Below are 17,414 nucleotides of genomic sequence, written 5' to 3' on the forward strand. Positions count from 1 at the left end.
TCACATTCCTGCAGGACACGTGACGCACCGACGCACGTCAGCAGAGCGACAAAGATCGTCTAGTAAAGAGAAAAACAGGATCTCTCACTCTTTGTTTTTGTTTTAGTTTGGAGCAGCTAATGATTTGTAGTAGTTTATCCAACTTTTTTGTACCTAATATTTTATAGAATTTTTTAAAATAAAAACAACAAATCAAATGACTCCTATATGGATATGGAACTGTCTGCCAGGCTTTTGATTGAAAATTACATTTATAGACATTATTATTACATTTATAGGTATTAATCACTTATTGTATTGTATTTACGCTGAAAAATATTATAGACATATTTATACTATTTTATTCACTTATTTTATTGTATTTAAGTTGTACATTTTAATTCAAATTTATTGTTATTTTAATAATTACTTATTTTATTATATTTACGCTGTAAAATATTATATACATTATTTATATTACTTTATTTACTTACTTTATTGTATTTAAGTTGTACATTTTTATTTTATTTTATTGTTATTTTATTAATCACTTATTTTATTGTATTTAGGCTGTACATTTTTTATCCTATTTTAATTTGATTTTAGGACTCACTTATTTTTTTGTATTTAAGTTGTAAAATGTTATTCTATTTTATTGTTATTTTATTAATCACTTATTTTATTGTATTTAAGATGTACAATTTTATTTCATTCTAATAATCACTTATTTTAATATATTTAAGCTGTACATTTTTATTCTATTTTATTTTATTTTATTAATCACTTACTTTATTGTATTTAAACTGTACATTTTTTATTCTATTTTATCATTATTTTATTAATCACTTATTTTATTGTGTTTAAGTTGTTAAATTGTATTCTATTTTATTATTTTATTAATTTAGTTTTAAGTAATTTATAAGTCATATACAAGTCATACAATAATACATTTGAAGTGGGATATATTGCCAAAATATGCGTAAAAATTCAGGTGTGTCACAATTTTCTTAAGGGAAAATGTCAACAGTCACAGTGAGATACTTGCTTGTTAAATAATATTAGCATTAACATTTTACTGGGCTCTGTTATAGTCCATATTAACTAGGAATTTGTCCTAATGGCATACATTTCTGTTTGTAGGAAAATAAGACAATCTGGTGAAAACAGCTTGCATTGCTGTCAACCACCAGGGGGCGCCAAAGGCTGACATTTTAAAATTCTACACACAGTGACTTTTAAAAAAGCATCAGAGTGAGAGGTCTCACTCTTTTCCTCCTCTCTGACCGCACATATTCTAGGAGGGGCTTCCTGCAATACATTTCTCCCTCTGATATATATATATATATATAATATATATATATATATATATATATATATTATATATTATATATATTTTTTTATATACATTACTCAGTCTCTGGCCTTGGGAGGAATCTTTACCAATGAGCCGATAAGAGGCTATGAATCATGTGAATGCAAAACAAAAGATTTTGACTCTATTTTAAATTATATAAACACAAAAAGAGGGGACAGAACAAGGTACCTGGAAACTTAAAATACCTGTATATATACATACAAAGACACAATGCATTTCCCAAACTTTAATTTTTCAGTCACAGAGGCAATAATGAAGAACAAGAAATTAAACTTTTAGGGAAGTTACACATGCACCCATAACAATAATGGGAAAACAGCATGGCAATAGAGGTGTAGTGTATAGAAGAAGAAAAAGAAGAAGAAGAAGAAAAAGAAGAAGAAAAAGAAGAAAAAGAGGAAGAAGAAGATGGTACTTTTATTGATCCCCTGAGGGGAAATTAAATGTTTTCACTCTGTTATGTTAAGGTAATATAAGGTGTGAGATAAACAGAAAATATTGGGTTTACAAAAAGATGGACATCATTCGCATTTTCACGTTTGCCACCGTAGTTGTCCAACATGCTTGGCGCACGGGAGAAGTTTCAGTTGGTTGCAATCTGCAACCACACCTCTAGATGTCGCCAAATCCTACACACTGCACCTTTAAGATTACCAAATATCTAATTACTTGACATCATTTTGAATTTATACTCATTAAATGGTAGACAGGTGAAGAGCATAAAACATAAAAATGAATGGGAACATTTCTTACTGTACACACACACACACACACACATTTTTGTGAATAATGGACCATTTTGCTCTTGCGTCACACTCTGGGTGGGAAGGACCAATTCACCGTATCTATACAGCTGTCTGACTCGTTTCCAGAGATCCTTCCCACCCTGAGCATGACCTAAGAGCACAACGGCCGCTGTGTGAATCTGGTCCATGAGGGATGTTGACCGTTTATGCACATTTAGTAACCAGAAAAGGGTCTAAAGCATATTGCACGATGCAAAAATAAATATTTGTAGAAATCGCTGATTTGTAACAGCAGTACCAGCTTTACAAACTAAGGCACCAGCAACGCAAGACGAACAAAAGATGCATCTCAATACGCAGGGTCTTGTTTCACACAAGTAATGAAGGATATAAAAACATATTTTTTTCAGTTTATGTGACTACATGTAAGCCCGTATCTTAGCGTAATTTGACAAACAATTAAAAACATGAAAAATGCATTTCTATGGCCGGGTAACTTGTAAAATAGCCTGCAGCCTTGTAGTTAACAGAAACGTCTCTGTGGCGGGTGATCACGGTTAAAATCAATTAGAATAGAACACACTGAACAAAGCCGATGACAATTAAAGAGTCACTAATTAAATGTACATTCTCAGCTAATGCGTCACTGCTCATTAACAACACTTCAGTGTCTGTGAAAAAGACAACAACAGTCCGTTTACACACATCTTTCAATCACTTGTAATGATACTTTGATTCCGTATGACTGATGCAGAAGCATTTAAAATATATAATCCTGCTCCCCGTTATGTATGGAGTACAGAACCTGCCAAAATAAAAATAAATAAATAAATGAATAAAGTCATTAAATTCAGTAAAAATAATATTAAAAATAAATGTAGCTATTAATTAATTGATAAAATGTGACATAAATTTACATTTATTTCAATTTGCGTCTTTATCCATCTTTTATTCCCTTATTTATTCCCTTTTCTGTTTAATTTTCCCTTTTATTTATTTATCTACTTATTTTTATTTTTGCATTTGTTTTAATTATTTATTTTTGCATTTTTTAAATTTATTTTGCATTGATTTTTTTTATTTATTTCACATTTATTTTGAATACACCTTATTTATTTCCCAAAACATATTTATTGCTGTATTCATTTCTTTTTACATTTCTGCCTCATTATGCAAATGAGGGGGTTGTCAATAAAATTAAATAAATAAAAAATGATTACATTTAAAAATTAATAAAAATAAACATTAAATAATTCAAATTAAACAGAACAGTTAATAAATGAGGAAATTAATATAAAGTGAATAAATAAGCAAATTAAAACAGAAATAACAATTTATGTCACAGTTATTGTTAGTCATAAAGACTAGCAAAAATAATATTAAAAATAAATGTAGCCATTAATTACTTGATAAAATGTGACATAAATTGATATTTGTTTTAATTTGTTTATTTATTTATTTATCTTTGTATTTATTCCCTTATTTATTCTTGTTGTATTGTATTCTTATTGTTTAATTTTAATTTGTTATGTATTTATTTGTTGCAATTCTTTTTTTATTTATTTTTAAATGTATGTATCTATTTTGGTATTTATGCATTTATTAATTTATTTCTGCACAATTTTCATTTTGTATTTCACCCCTTATTTATTACCCCAAACTTATTTATTTATGTATTCTTTTTTTATACATTTTTACATTGCTGCCTCAATATGCAAATCAGGGGGCTGTCAATAAAAAAATTAAAAAGGAGAAAATAAAATTTTATAAAAAATATATACAGACAAATCAGGGGGCCACCAATGTAATAAAACAAATAAAAAATAAATGCAAAAAATAAACAAATACATTTAAAATTTTTATAAAAATATATACAAAAATAAATAAAGAGGAAAAATTACACAGAAGAGTAAATAAATAAGGGAATTAATACAAAGATAAATAAATTAAAAAGTAAATTAAAACAGAAATATAAATTTATGTCACATTTGATCAATTAATTAATGGCTACATTTATTTTTGCTGCATTTAATGACATATTTATTCATTTATTTTTGATTTTTTGCAGGTTTCGTGCTCCATAATTAACATGTTTGTATCCCTGCATGAGAAAGTGCATTACTATGCATGCTGCTCTTGTTATTTTGACCTGTTTTGTATCTCTTTGTATGGTGTATACTGTTGTTGATTTATAAGTAACAGCTGGTTGAATCAACCAGTGAAGTCAGCTGCTGTAGTACTTGTTGGGGATGAAAAGGACTTGCATTGCACAGGATTGGATTAGTTGGAACACCGCCTGCACCACCCAAACTGCTGTTTATATACCTCATATTTAGAAAATGGTTAATGAAGATGAATTTTAAAAAGGTATTTTTTTACTCACACAGCAATCATTCAAAGCCTAAATAAATAAAATAACATCCTTTGCAATCCTGCCATTCGTTGTCAGTTGAGTTGCATAAGTTAATGACATCACATTTTAGCAATGTGGTTTCTGGATTTGCTCTGACCTAGATAACAGGGAGTCATACACTCTATAGTAACCATGTAGTAGTGTTGACACTGGGATGCAGTGGGCAACTCGTCAAATGCCGACACTTGGTCAGAGGTCCGACGCACCGAGGCACCCTGAAGCGTCTTTTTGAGACGCACCGGGCTTTCAACTAACTCCAATGTGAACCCATCCACGGCATTATTAGACGCTCAGAGCAACTGACGTTTTGCAGTGGAGGAACATGGAATAAGGTCCAAAGCAGTAAAGGGAACTTAAATGACCAGCATTAAGGAGCACTAGGCGTCTCTGTACGAGTCACTCTAGCGGAGCAGCAGAGATGCACAGGTTGTTTAAGGCACAAGCAACTTGCACAATCTTATCAAAGGTCGAGAGGTTCGAGGTGCGCTCAGAGACCGTGGTGAAGGGGCTCTCGACGGGGCCCGTGAGCATGGCGTACCTGTGCTTCACCATGGAGATCACCCTCTCCACATGCCTCTGCACGCTCACCGTCTCAGAGGACGTGTCAGCCAGCGGCGAGCTAACTGCAATTTTAAACAGTGCTCCTCGGGCGGCCACGGAATCGTCAATGTCGAGGTTGCGACTCGCCAACACGACATCGCCCGGGAGAAGCTTGCACAGAAACCCGCAGCCCTCAGCCAGGCTTTTGTCACTGACGTTTCCCAGCACGCCCTTAGAGACGAAGGTGACGACGCCCTGCGGCGCCACGCCAATCAGATACTTTAACACGTTATGAGTTGTCCCCACCCCCTGAGAGCTCGCCACCACCCTCTGCTGCTGCTGCTGGTTGCCCCGGGAAACCGGCTCCTCAAAGGGCACCATGAAGCAGTCTACGATGACAGCGCAGTCGGGGTGGGAGGCGCGCAAAGCTGCCGGCAGGTTCTTCCGGAGCTCGGCTCTGGAGGGCCAGAAGACGGCCGTCGGCACCAGAGTGGAGGACATGATGTTGACCATCTGGTGCACTGTTCTGGTCACCGTGCCGACTTTTACGCCAAAGCGGTACGCCAGGTCCTGGTTGCGGAGGTCCAGGCGGAGTCGCATCAGCGTCAGCAGCAGCTGCTGGAACTTGGAGAGCTTCACGGTTTTCATGCCGTCCATGTGAGGCGCCAGCAGCCACATGACCGTCTCCAGGACAAAGTAGTTTGGCAGACCAGTGTAAAACTTGACTTTCTCTGCATCGTTCCTCAAGGAGTTCTCAGAGAGGGACATTTTGTCCACAGACTCCCGGAGGGTCTGGTTCTCCTTCTTCAGGGCTCTCAGGATGTCGTCAAAGTTAACCGCTGCATCAGACGTATGAGCGAACTTTCCCTTCTTGCTGTCACTCATATATTCATCATCGTCGTCGTCGTCGTCTTCATCGGTGCTGAGGGAAGAGGACGCACTCTCCTCCACGGCGGCCTCCTGCTCCCTCTCCTCAGGATGCTCCTCCTGGCCCCGATCCCCCACCACAGACCTGCCCTGGCCCTGCAGGAACAACAAAGCGTTGGCTGCCTCCACGCGGGCCTCCTGCTTGTCCAGGATCTCCAAGGCACCTGGCTCCTTCATCTCTGGGGATAAGGGAGCTGATGTGAACACAGAAGGAACATAATCTGGAGAACGAGGATTCTTCACCTGTTTACCTGCATGGGGACAAAAAGAGGATGTAGTAAATGGGATTAGGATCTGTCTAATGAGGTCTCTTGTGTGTGGGACAATGTAGGGCATCAGCTTAATAATGAAAATGTTATGGAGGACGGAACCTGCCAAAATCAAAAATAAATGAGTAAATAAATAAATGACTCCATAAATAAATGAATGTCATTAAATGCAGCAAGAAAATATAAAAAATAAATGAAGCCATTAATTAATTGATGAAATATGACATGAATTAATATTTCTGTTTTAATTTGCATTCGTTTTAATTGATCTTTGTATTAATTCCCTTATTTATTTACTGCTCTGTTTAATTTCCCCTTTCATTTATTTTTATTATTTTTTTATTTTATTTTATTAACAGACCCCTTATTTGCATAATGAGGCAGAAATGCATGTAGAAATGTGAAAAAATATATATAAAGAAAAGAATACAGAAATAAATATGTTTGGGGAAATAAATAAGGGGTGAAATGCAAAGGGAAAAATTATACAATCAAGCATAAATAAATGAATAAATACAAAAATAAATACATACATTTAGAAGTAAATAAAAAAACAAATGAAAAATAAATTCCCTTACTTATTTACTCTTCTGATTAATTTCCCTTTATTTATTTGTATTATTTTATTTTATTAATAGACCCCTCATTTGCATAAAGAGGCAAAGATGCATAAAGAAATGGTTAATCAAAAGAATACAAAAAATAAATATGTTTGGGGAAATAAATAAGGGGTGAACTGCAAAGGGAAAATTATGCAATCATGCATAAATAAAAAACAAATGCAAAACAAATGCAAAAAATAAAAAATAATGTAATTGGGAAATAAATAAGGGGTGAACTGCAATGGGAAAATTGTCCATAAATAAATGCATAAATACTTTTAAAATAAATAAAAGAATCAATGCAAAATAAATAAATAAAACATAAATGCAAAAATAAAAAATAAATATAAATAAGTTGATAAATAAATAAAAGGGGGAATTAAACAGAAAAGTGAATAAATAAGGGTATTAATACAAAGACAAATAAATCCAAAAGCAAATTAAAACAAATATCAATTTATGTCACATTTAATCAATTAATTAATGGCTAAGGAAAATGGAAAAATGAATTTTCTATCAGGAGATATTTTCCAGCATAAATCTAACAAACCCTGCTTTATACTAGTATATATATACTGTGTTGTGTCTGTGTAGTGCAGCATCCCTACCTGAGATGAAGTGAGCATCCTACCTGAGATGAAGTGAGTACTAACCTGAGATGAAGTAAGCATCCTACCTGAAATGAAGTGAGCATCCTACCTGAGATGAAGTGAGCATCCTACCTGAGATGAAGTGAGCATCCTACCTGAGATGAAGTGAGCATCCTACCTGAGATTAAATGAGCATCCTACCTGAGATGAAGTGAGTGCTACAGAGCCAGCATCCTACTTGAGATGAAATGAGCATCCTACCTGAGATGAAGTGAGCATCATACCTGAGATGAAGTGAGCATCCTACCTGAGATGAAGTGAGCATCCTACCTGAGATGAAGTGAGCATCCTACCTGAGATGAAGTGAGCATCCTACCTGAGATGAAGTGAGCATCCTACCTGAGATGAAGTGAGCATCCTACCTGAGATGAAGTGAGCATCCTACCTGAGATGAAATGAGCATCCTACCTGAGATGAAGTGAGTGCTATAGAGCCAGCATCCTACCTGAGATGAAGTGAGTGCTACAGAGCCAGCATCCTACCTGAGATGAAGTGAGCATCCTACCTGAGATGAAGTGAGCATCCTACCTGAGATGAAGTGAGCATCCTACCTGAGATGAAGTGAGCATCCTACCTGAGATGAAGTGAGTGCTACAGAGCCTGCATCCTACCTGAGATGAAGTGAGCATCCTACCTGAGATGAAGTGAGTGCTACAGAGCCTGCTGCCGTCGTTAGGAGCCCATCCCTCTCTGTTCACAGCAGCTATCCAGCGCTGCTTCCTCTCGGGGTCCCGGGGGAACCGGTAGAAAGATAAGGTGGTGCCCGGTGTCCTTCTGTTCCTGCAGCCGGCCACCACGCAGGTGTGAACCATAGTAGAGCCCCGGTGGAGGTGTGGAGGAGTGGAGGTGTGCGCTGCTGTCTGCTGGCTGGTTTTGACTCCCAAAATGGCTGCCGAGGAGAGAGGCTGGAGGAAGAACTGTGTGACGTCATATGATGCTCTGTATGGAGGACGAAACCTGCCAAAATAAATGAATAAATAATTAAATATGTCATTAAATAAATAGCAAAAATACTATAAAAAAATAAATGTAGCCATTAATTAATTGATAAAATATGACATTTCTGTTTTAATTTGCTTTGTATTAAATCCCTTATTTATTTACTCGTTTAATTTTCCATTTTATTTATTTATTTATTAATTCTTATTCAATTTTAAATGTATCTTATTCATTTTTGCATTTATCTTTATTTATTTATTTTTATTAATTTTTAAATTAATTTATTCATTTTTGCATTAGTTTTATTTATTTACTGTATTAACAGCTCCCTATTTTTTTTTTACATGAGGCAAATATATGTATATATAAAATAAATAAGGAGTGGGATACTAAGGGAAAATTGTGCAGTAATAAATAAATAAATGCATAAACACAAAAATAAATACATCTCAAAATAAATATAAAAAATGGAAAAAAAAACAAAGAAAATGTGCAAAAATAAATACATAAATGAATAAAAGGGAAAACTAAACAGAAAAGTGAATAGATAAGGGAATTAATACAAAGATAAATAAATAAAAAAACACACACACACATTTTATCAATTAATTAATGGCTACATTTATTTTTAATATTATTTTTGCTACATTTAATGACATTTATTTATTCATTGAGTCATTAATTTATTTATTTTTGATTTTTTGCAGGTTCCGTCCTCCATACTTCCCAACCTTTTTCCTTAAGGGACCCCTTTTCTATCGAGTGAACTGACGACCCCTGAATAAGTGACACATTTTATGGATATTTCATATTATATTTAATGCATAATAATAATAACAGTACAGAACAACTGATAAACTGTACAATTAACCCAAATAGTGAAAGCAATAACGAGCAATTTGGAGGAATTTTAAGCAGATTATTTCCTGTGAATATTGCATCAGATATGAGTTTATTTTTAGAAACTTTTAATGCAGTTCGTTGTCTGTATTATGTATTTTTTTTAGCAATCAAACATACTTACTAGGCTTCTTTTCTGGCAAATTCAGTGTTATCTTCTCTCTGACGCTTGGCCATTCTTCTATCAGCTTTATTATGGTTGTCTTAACTGCGTACTTTTCTAATGCAGAATGAGGCTGTTTAGCAGAGAGGGAAGGCTCTGTTATATTATGTGCAGTAATGTGTTTATTAACTTTATTATATACAGAGTTTATAACCAAAACAATTAACTAGCCATGCATCACAACTATTTACAATCTAGATACAAAAGTTATCAAGCCAGCTTTAAAATTAAAAAAAAATAGTCAGGATTCCTCTTTTTTTGCATATCTGTGACTTAAAGATGGATGTACAAGCAGGTTCTTGTGAGTCCGGATGACACTACATTTGGGCTCCCAAATCGTACAAGGCGTCATGCAACCTTTAGTTGTGTGTGCACAGTTTGTACACGGAGGTGTTCCTCGCTCCGCTCAGCTGCTGCAGCCTCTTGACCTCCGTCAGACAGAGGATGTAAACGGGGGTCTCAGCTCCAACAAAGCAAATATTCCTCAGCTCCTCCATCAGAAACTCTGTCTGTTCTCCTGCAGAGGGCGACACAGAACAGCAACCGATTAGAAGCATCAGACAGCTGCCAAGTCCAAAAAGTGCTCTTAACACTCAGAGACTCCACAATAGACTCGTTTTGTCTTTTTTACGGGGGGGCACAGGGGGTTTTTAGGGGGAGATAGCAGGTCAACAGTAGATGCAACATAGAAGTGGTGTACATCATCTGAAAGCTGGGAACCTGAAGATTAATTTTTAGATCCAACCAGAGCTTTCTTACAAATAAAAGTCTGAATTATAGAAAAATATATTGTTCTTCGTCTTGAACGAAGATTCAACGTAGAACAATGTCATGAAAACTTGGAAGCAGGTGAGTGGAGAACTGTGGCCCAACCCCCTGTTTCTGATGTATCCTATACTATATATACTATAACCTATACTGTAGGTAGCACTGACCTCGACTCTCTTCTGTGAACTTGTTGATGTTGTGGACCACCTGGTTGAGGTTGAGCAGAGTCATCTGCTTCATGTACTTTGGTAAACTCTGGAACTCGCTCTCTGACACCACAGACAGACTCACAGCTCTGGGAAGAAAGAAAGAGAGAGAGAGAGACATGTTACAAAGAAAAAAAAAAGTAAAAATTCTCTGATTCCAGCTTCATAAATGTGAATATTATTCTGTTTTCTTTCCTCCTCTACGACAGTAAACCGAATATCTTTGAGTTGTGGACAAAACAAGACATTTGAGGACGTCATCTTGAGCTTTGGGAAACACTGATCCACATTTTTCACCATTTTATAGACCAAACAACTAATGAAAACAACAAGAAAATGAGTTGCAACTGTATATACACAAATGATACTACATGTAATATTCTTTTCTTTTACTCAGCAGCAGTCTGATCTTGTCTGGTCTGCAACTGTAGTAGGGAAATCTTAGTAATTAGTATTATCACCCTGATTTAAAGCATTTCTTCAAAGTGGATCAATCCCCAGTTAGAGGTAAGTGTTTTTTTTACCTGTTTTTATTAGTTTCTGGCCTGACATTTGGATGCACAACCGCCGTAGCCGTCTTCTTCACCCGAGCCTGGGACACAAGCTTCAAAATAAAAGAGATAATATGTCAAACAAAGTTTTTTTTTTTTTTTTACATATAGGCATGAGATAAAACCAAAAGGTTGTTTGGAAGACTGGGAAGTGAATCTCAATCTAAAAAAAACTTAAAGTACAGAATATTGTCTTACTTACTTTACAGATGTCCTGTGTGACCGAGCTGAGGTCGGGCACCTCTGGGGTGCTGGGCTCTTGGTAGTCCATCCTGATGCGAGGTGTCCCCAAGCTGAACTCCTGGGTGGGTCCGTCCAGCTCCAGATTGTTGACAGCGGGCTCCTTGGTCGCCACTTTATGCTCCATAGTCTTCTTCTTCATTTTTGCACTTCTCTGGAGAAAAATATTAAACGAAGAGGCTCATTGAAGCGAGCCGGTCATTGTTGTGAAAGAATCCCCGACAGGGCGATGCTTTTCACAACAATGACCCGCTAGCTGTACATTATCCCGCTTATTACACGGCTACTTACTTAAGAAATCAATATTTTGACAATATTATTTCTGTTATAAAGAAATAACAGTCTCCATTATGCCGTGATTGACCAATCAGAATCGAGTATTCAACACAGTCGTGTAATAATATCAAGTAATTATTCCACTGCACAGAAGTCAAAAAGAGAATTTTCAGTTAGTTTCAGCTGATTATACATTAAAGAAAACATACTTATTAATATTATACTACATTTCTGCTAATAAATCCCACTAAATGTTAGACACTCTTCCATTAAAAATGACTAATCTAGTGAAGATACTGGTATCATATGAAACTAGAATACCTGATGAATCCATCGGTACCAACCATGTCATACTAGCTTGTCAGAAAATTGGTTCAATAACGCTCCAAACTTACACTAAATTTTGGCGAGGGAGAAACTGTCATGTCCATTTTCAAAGGGGTCCCTTGACCTCTGACCTCCAGATTAGTGAATGTAAATGGGTTCTATGGGTACCCACGAGTCTCCCCTTTACAGACATGCCCACTTTATGATAATCACATGCAGTTTGGGGCAAGTCATAGTCAAGTCAGCACACTGACACACTGACAGCTGTTGTTGTCTGTTGGGCTGCAGTTTGACATGTTATGATTTGAGCATATTGTTTTATTCTAAATGCAGTACCTGTGAGGGTTTCTGGACTATAGTTGACATTGTTTTGTGTTGTTAATTGATTTACAATAATAAATATATACATACATTTCCATAAAGCAGCATATTTGTCCACTCCCATGTTGATAAGTGTATTAAATACTTGACAAATCTCTCTTTAAGGTACATTTTGAACAGATAATGTACCTGCAATTAATCAAGATTAACTATGGACAATCGTGCGATTAATTAAATATTTTAATCGATTTACAGCCTTAATCTTACAGTTTGTAAAGAATTCCCCAAAACAGACTCCAGGTTTGGCATCTCTGGCATCTGCTCGTCCTCCACACCCGCGAAGGTTATTTGTGGCACATCGTACTCCCAGGGGCGTTTGGAGCCAGTTGCTCTGTTACGAGTTGACGGAAGGTCTAAGGTCGGCGCGTCATCATCATCAACTTGCATGTTGATCTTCTGTGCACTCTGTGAACACACACAACAAAACTCTGGAGCTGAAAGTTTATGTGTAATCATCATCATCAATTAAATGTCCCCACACTCCTCAATCCTTTATACCTTTCTGGTGCTGACCAGTTGGTTCATGTGTGGGCTGTGAAACACCGGGACCTCGGGGGTGGTGGGCAGGTTTCCAGGGCGCCCAGGCGATTCTGGGTCACCGTTGCTTTGCACAGGTGGGGAGCACTGACCGTTTGTCTTTTTGATCTTGAACCCCGGGGTGTAAAACACAGGAGGCTCTGGAGACTTCAAGCTCTGTGCTGAAGGCAAAAAGAACAATGTGACATAAGAGGACGGCTAAACAACGACAAAAAGTATCTTAAAGTGGCCGTGTCATCGTCAGTGATATTCTCAGGTGATATTTTTGAAATGTGATATGATTTTAGTATCTTTATCTAATATTCACTCATAAATTACAACTACAATTGCTTGTGAAAATTAAACAGAAAAGTAAATAAATGTATTAAATATATATATATATTTATTTTTTGCATTTATTTTATATTTATTTATTTTTGCATTAATTTTGTATTTATTGTATATTTATGGAAGGAATAAATTGTTCTTGTTTTTCTTATTTTCCATGAACAAGAAGTTCTTAACTTAAAACCAAGAATTAAGATTTTATTTAAGCAAAGTTCTTGTGTTTTTTTTCTTTTAATGAAAAATAATTTTGGAGAAAAACATGTTAATATTTCTCGATTTAATGTATCGAGAGAAAAAAAAATACCTTCTTGGTACTAAAACTCGGGTACTGTATCGGCATTAGTGTTGAAAAATTACAAACGATAAAGAGTTGTGAAAGCGTTTAGAAAAGTCATAAGAGTGAAAGAGAATGTTAAAGATGCTTGATCAGAAACCAGGTCCTCTTTGATAAAACTGAACAGCAGAAGCACAGGAAAAATAGAAGTAAAGTTCAATTAAAGATGGAAGATGAGGATTAAATATAAGACACCAGTGCAGGAGAGGAGGAAGCTCCAAGAGTGTCATACCTTTAGTGTGCAAACTCTCCATCACTGGTGGTACAGGGATTTCTTGTGGTGGTCTGTCAAAGAAGAGGACACTCATAAAGCTTTTTATAAGCAGTGACTATAGACTTGAAAGATCTCTAGCAGTACTGCTGCAAATCCTGCCTGCATTGCCGCCGGTAGAGGTCATATACTATATATATACACATTATGTAACGCTAATTATGCTCTACCTTTGGGGCTTCTCAACGTTTTTTCCGGAACAGTTCCATCGTGAAGTCGTTATTCAGACACATGGTGTGCTCTGAAATGCCAAAGTCAGACATCTGAGGCGTCTGTAGCTCGTCGTCATCCATCCGCAGGGCGCGTTTGGGGGTCAAGGGCATTGGCGGCGGTGCAGGCGTGGTGAGGGTGGGATGAGGAATGCTCAACTTGGGCATAGGAGGCACCTCGGGGCACCACCCCACCCCAGCCAGAGCTCTCTTCATCGCCATCTCACACAGGCCGAAGTCAGAGAGCTGCGGGGTATGCATCACGTCAGTGAAGGGCGGCGGTTTCGCCGTCGGAGACGATAAGGAGTGACTGACTCCAGCCTCCTCCTGGCTTCCTCCTTCTTCTTCTCCTCCTGCTGACTTGGTTTCATTCTCATCTGCTGCTTCTTCATCTTCATCCTCTGACTCCTGATCTTTGGCCTCTGTGTAAGAAAAAGTCCCAAAATGAAAACACATTTTGAGTGCATGTGGTTTCCTTTAGTGAGCAGTTAAGAACAGCAGATAGAACTTCAAAACTTTGCACTGCAGTACACCGTCAGTATATGTTTGACTCCCACCGATACAGCTGCAGTCATTACTTACTGGTTGGTCTCTGGGTGTCTTGGGGAGCTTTGTAACCGTATTTTTCCCAGTGTCCCTTCAGTGTCTGGATGTCCTTCGTGACCCTCTGCTCCGTCACTCTACAGGCCTTAATAAAGCTGCTCACTTCATTAACCTGTGCTTTCTGCTGAGCAACCTCACCCTGGATCTGCCCCTGTATGAGGACAGACCAGAATCCATCACTACTGTTCTTTTAAAATGTCATACCACCACAGATTTATAGTGTATGTGATAAAATAATGTGTTATAAAGTGTTTTTTCTATGCAGGGTTATTGTGTAGGGGGTGCGTGCTATACCGCTGTCACTATGCACGCCACAGTCCATTTAAAATCAAATCAGTTTTCTGTCTCATAAGAGTAAACACACTTATCTTGACTAAAGACCTTCTGATATGGAGGGCAGAACCTGCCAAATTCAAAAATAAATTAATAAGTTACTCAATAAAAAAAATAAGTGTGTCATTAAATGTAGCCAAAATATAAAAAATAAATGTGGCCATTATTTAATTGATAAAATGTGACATAAATTGATATTTGTTTCAATTTGCTTTTTTATTTATCTTTGTATTAATTCCGTTATTTATTCACTTTTCTGTTTCATTTTTCCTTTTATTTATTAAGTATTTTTTTATTATTATTTTTGCATTTATTTTCTATCTATTAATTTTCGCATTTATTTTTTATTTATTTCTGCACAATTTTCCTTTTGCACTTCAGCCCTTATTTATTTCTGTTTTTTTTTTTTTTTATAAATAAAAAATAAATGCAAAAATAAATAAATAAATTCAAATATGAATTCAAATAAATACATAAATAAATAAAAGGGGATTAGGGAATTAATACAAAGATATATAATAAATAAACAAATTAAAACAGAAATATCAATTAATAAATGGCTACATTTATTTTTCACATTATTTTTTGCTGCATTTAATGACATATTTATCAAGTCATTTAATTATTTATTCATTATTTTTTTATTTAGCAGATCCCGTCCTCCATATTCTGGTAGTCAATAGGGTCTTAAATAGGAAATAACCAGTTCATTTTAATAACATGTCAGTTTGATTCCACCAACATGAGGTCAACGGAGGGTCATTATAAAGAACAGAGTCTGGTGACGTCAACATACCTTCAGGTTCCTGACGTCACAGTTCACTTCATGATATGCTCGTATGGCTTTCACTGTGCTGTCTGAAAGAAATAAAGAAGTAGCTCATATTAAAACAAGCTAAATGATATATAGATGAGTACCGGTCCGGGCCCGGTGGTCGGTGTTAGTCGGTGTAGTGTCTCACCGCTGTCCTCCTCGTCCTCGTCCTGGTTGTTCCTGGTCTGATAGTTGTCCTGTAGTTTATTCGTTTCTGTCTCTAAAGTCACCGCCAGCTTCCTCAGAGAACTAAAGAACCGAGACGTCGGGTTCATCTTATCATCAGAGTGTTATAAAGTATGTTAACAGATAAATAAACTCCTACAGTTACAGTAACACCACCGGACAGAGCGGGACAGAACAGAGCTGAACAGACCGGCTGTTTGTTTGTTTACTTTTCCTCCTCCGGTTTGATTTTGGCGCCTTCGTTTCCGCCGGACTCAACCGGAAGTGTCTTCTTCTTCTTTGGTTTTAAGGCGCTCAGTGTCCAAATAGGGTCATTATCGCCCCCTGTCGGTATATTCAATTACGACATCCATAAAGGTCAGTTCAGTGTGCTTTACAGATGGATATTCACACACACACACACACACACGAAGGCAAATAAAGAAAAAAAAAAAAAAAAAAAAAATGAAAGTGAAAATGAAAATGAAAAATGAAAAAAAAAAATATATGAAAAAAAATAAATAATAATAATAATAATATTAATAATAATAATAAAAAAAATGAAAATAAAAATGAAAAATGAAAACAAAAAAACATTAAAAAAAAGTAATTTTGGACTTTTTTATCGGACATTTTTCACACTTTTTTTAATCGTCATTTTTTAGACTTTTTTTTATTGGACATTTTTCAGACTTTGTTATCACACATTTTTCAGACTTTTTTTACCGGACACTTTTCAGACTTTTTTCAATCGGACATTTTTCAGACTTTTTTTATAGGACATTTTTCAGACTTTTATTTTTTTTTTACACATCAGACTTTTTTTTTTTATTTATTTTTCAGATTATTTTTTTCATTTTTTAAACTTTTTTTAATCGGCCATTTTTCAGACTTTTTTTAATCTGACATTTTTCACACTTTTTTTAATCAGACATTTTTCAGACTTTGTTATCACACATTTTTCAGACTTTGTTATCACACATTTTTCAGACTTTAAAAAAAAAAAACTAAAAAAAAAAGAAAATGAAAATGAAAATGAAAAAAAAAAAAAATGTTGGACTTTTTTATTAGACATTTTTCAGATTTTTTTTTTTTTTTTTACATTTTTCAGACTTTTTTTAAACATTTTTCAAACTTTTTTTTTATATATTTTGAAAAAATCAGTCATTTTTCAGATTTTTTTTAATCTGACATTTTTCAGACTTTTTTTAATCAGACATTTTTCAGACTTTTTTATCACACATTTTTCAGACTTTTAAAAAAAAAAAGAAAATGAAAATGAAAAAAAAAAAAAAAACGAAAAAAAAAAAAAATGTTGGACTTTTTTATCGGACATTTTTGAGACTTTTTTTTTTATATATTTTTCAAACTTTTTTTTTTTTTTACATTTTTGAGACTTTTTTTGGGGGGACTTTCTTTAATCGGACATTTTTCCGGTAAAAAAAAAAAAAAAAAAAAAAAATGAAAGTGAAAATGAACATGAAAAATTAAAAAAAAAAAAAATACATAAAAAAAAAAAATAAAAAATAATAATAATAATAATAAAAAAAAGGAAAATGAAAATGAAAA

The 17,414-nt window shown here is 35.2% G+C and overlaps 2 protein-coding genes across 2 annotated transcripts; both read right to left on the reverse strand.

Annotated features, from left to right (window-relative positions):
• Positions 1-4,042: 4,042 nt before the first annotated feature.
• Positions 4,043-8,455, reverse strand: LOC119500361. The gene is made up of 2 exons (XM_037790059.1): positions 8,136-8,455; positions 4,043-6,231 (listed from the first exon to the last, which is right to left on the reverse strand). The coding sequence occupies exons 1-2, from the start codon at positions 8,311-8,313 to the stop codon at positions 4,910-4,912; spliced, it is 1,500 nt and encodes a 499-aa protein (XP_037645987.1). The 5' UTR covers positions 8,314-8,455; the 3' UTR covers positions 4,043-4,909.
• Positions 8,456-9,607: 1,152 nt separating this feature from the next.
• Positions 9,608-16,188, reverse strand: ska3 (spindle and kinetochore associated complex subunit 3). Its single transcript, XM_037790055.1, is given in 13 exon segments — positions 9,608-10,020; positions 10,439-10,566; positions 11,002-11,081; positions 11,231-11,422; positions 12,460-12,657; positions 12,751-12,950; positions 13,683-13,735; positions 13,892-13,914; positions 13,916-14,352; positions 14,513-14,684; positions 15,663-15,724; positions 15,829-16,009; positions 16,044-16,188. Coding segments are annotated over 12 exon segments (1,830 nt in total). The 5' UTR covers positions 15,956-16,009; positions 16,044-16,188; the 3' UTR covers positions 9,608-9,862.
• Positions 16,189-17,414: the final 1,226 nt, after the last annotated feature.

The sequence above is a fragment of the Sebastes umbrosus genome, chromosome 13 (genome assembly GCF_015220745.1).
Source record: "Sebastes umbrosus isolate fSebUmb1 chromosome 13, fSebUmb1.pri, whole genome shotgun sequence".
NCBI lineage: Eukaryota > Metazoa > Chordata > Actinopteri > Perciformes > Sebastidae > Sebastes > Sebastes umbrosus.

What these genes read in the sequence shown, in the direction of transcription:
- LOC119500361 (XM_037790059.1), bottom strand. Translation starts at nt 8,313, where the DNA reads ATGGTTCACACCTGCGTGGTGGCCGGCTGCAGGAACAGAAGGACACCG. An exon ending in TAGCACTCACTTCATCTCAG is followed by an intron (nt 6,232 to 8,135) that starts GTAGGATGCTCA and finishes GTCCCCATGCAG; the next exon opens with GTAAACAGGTGAAGAATCCT.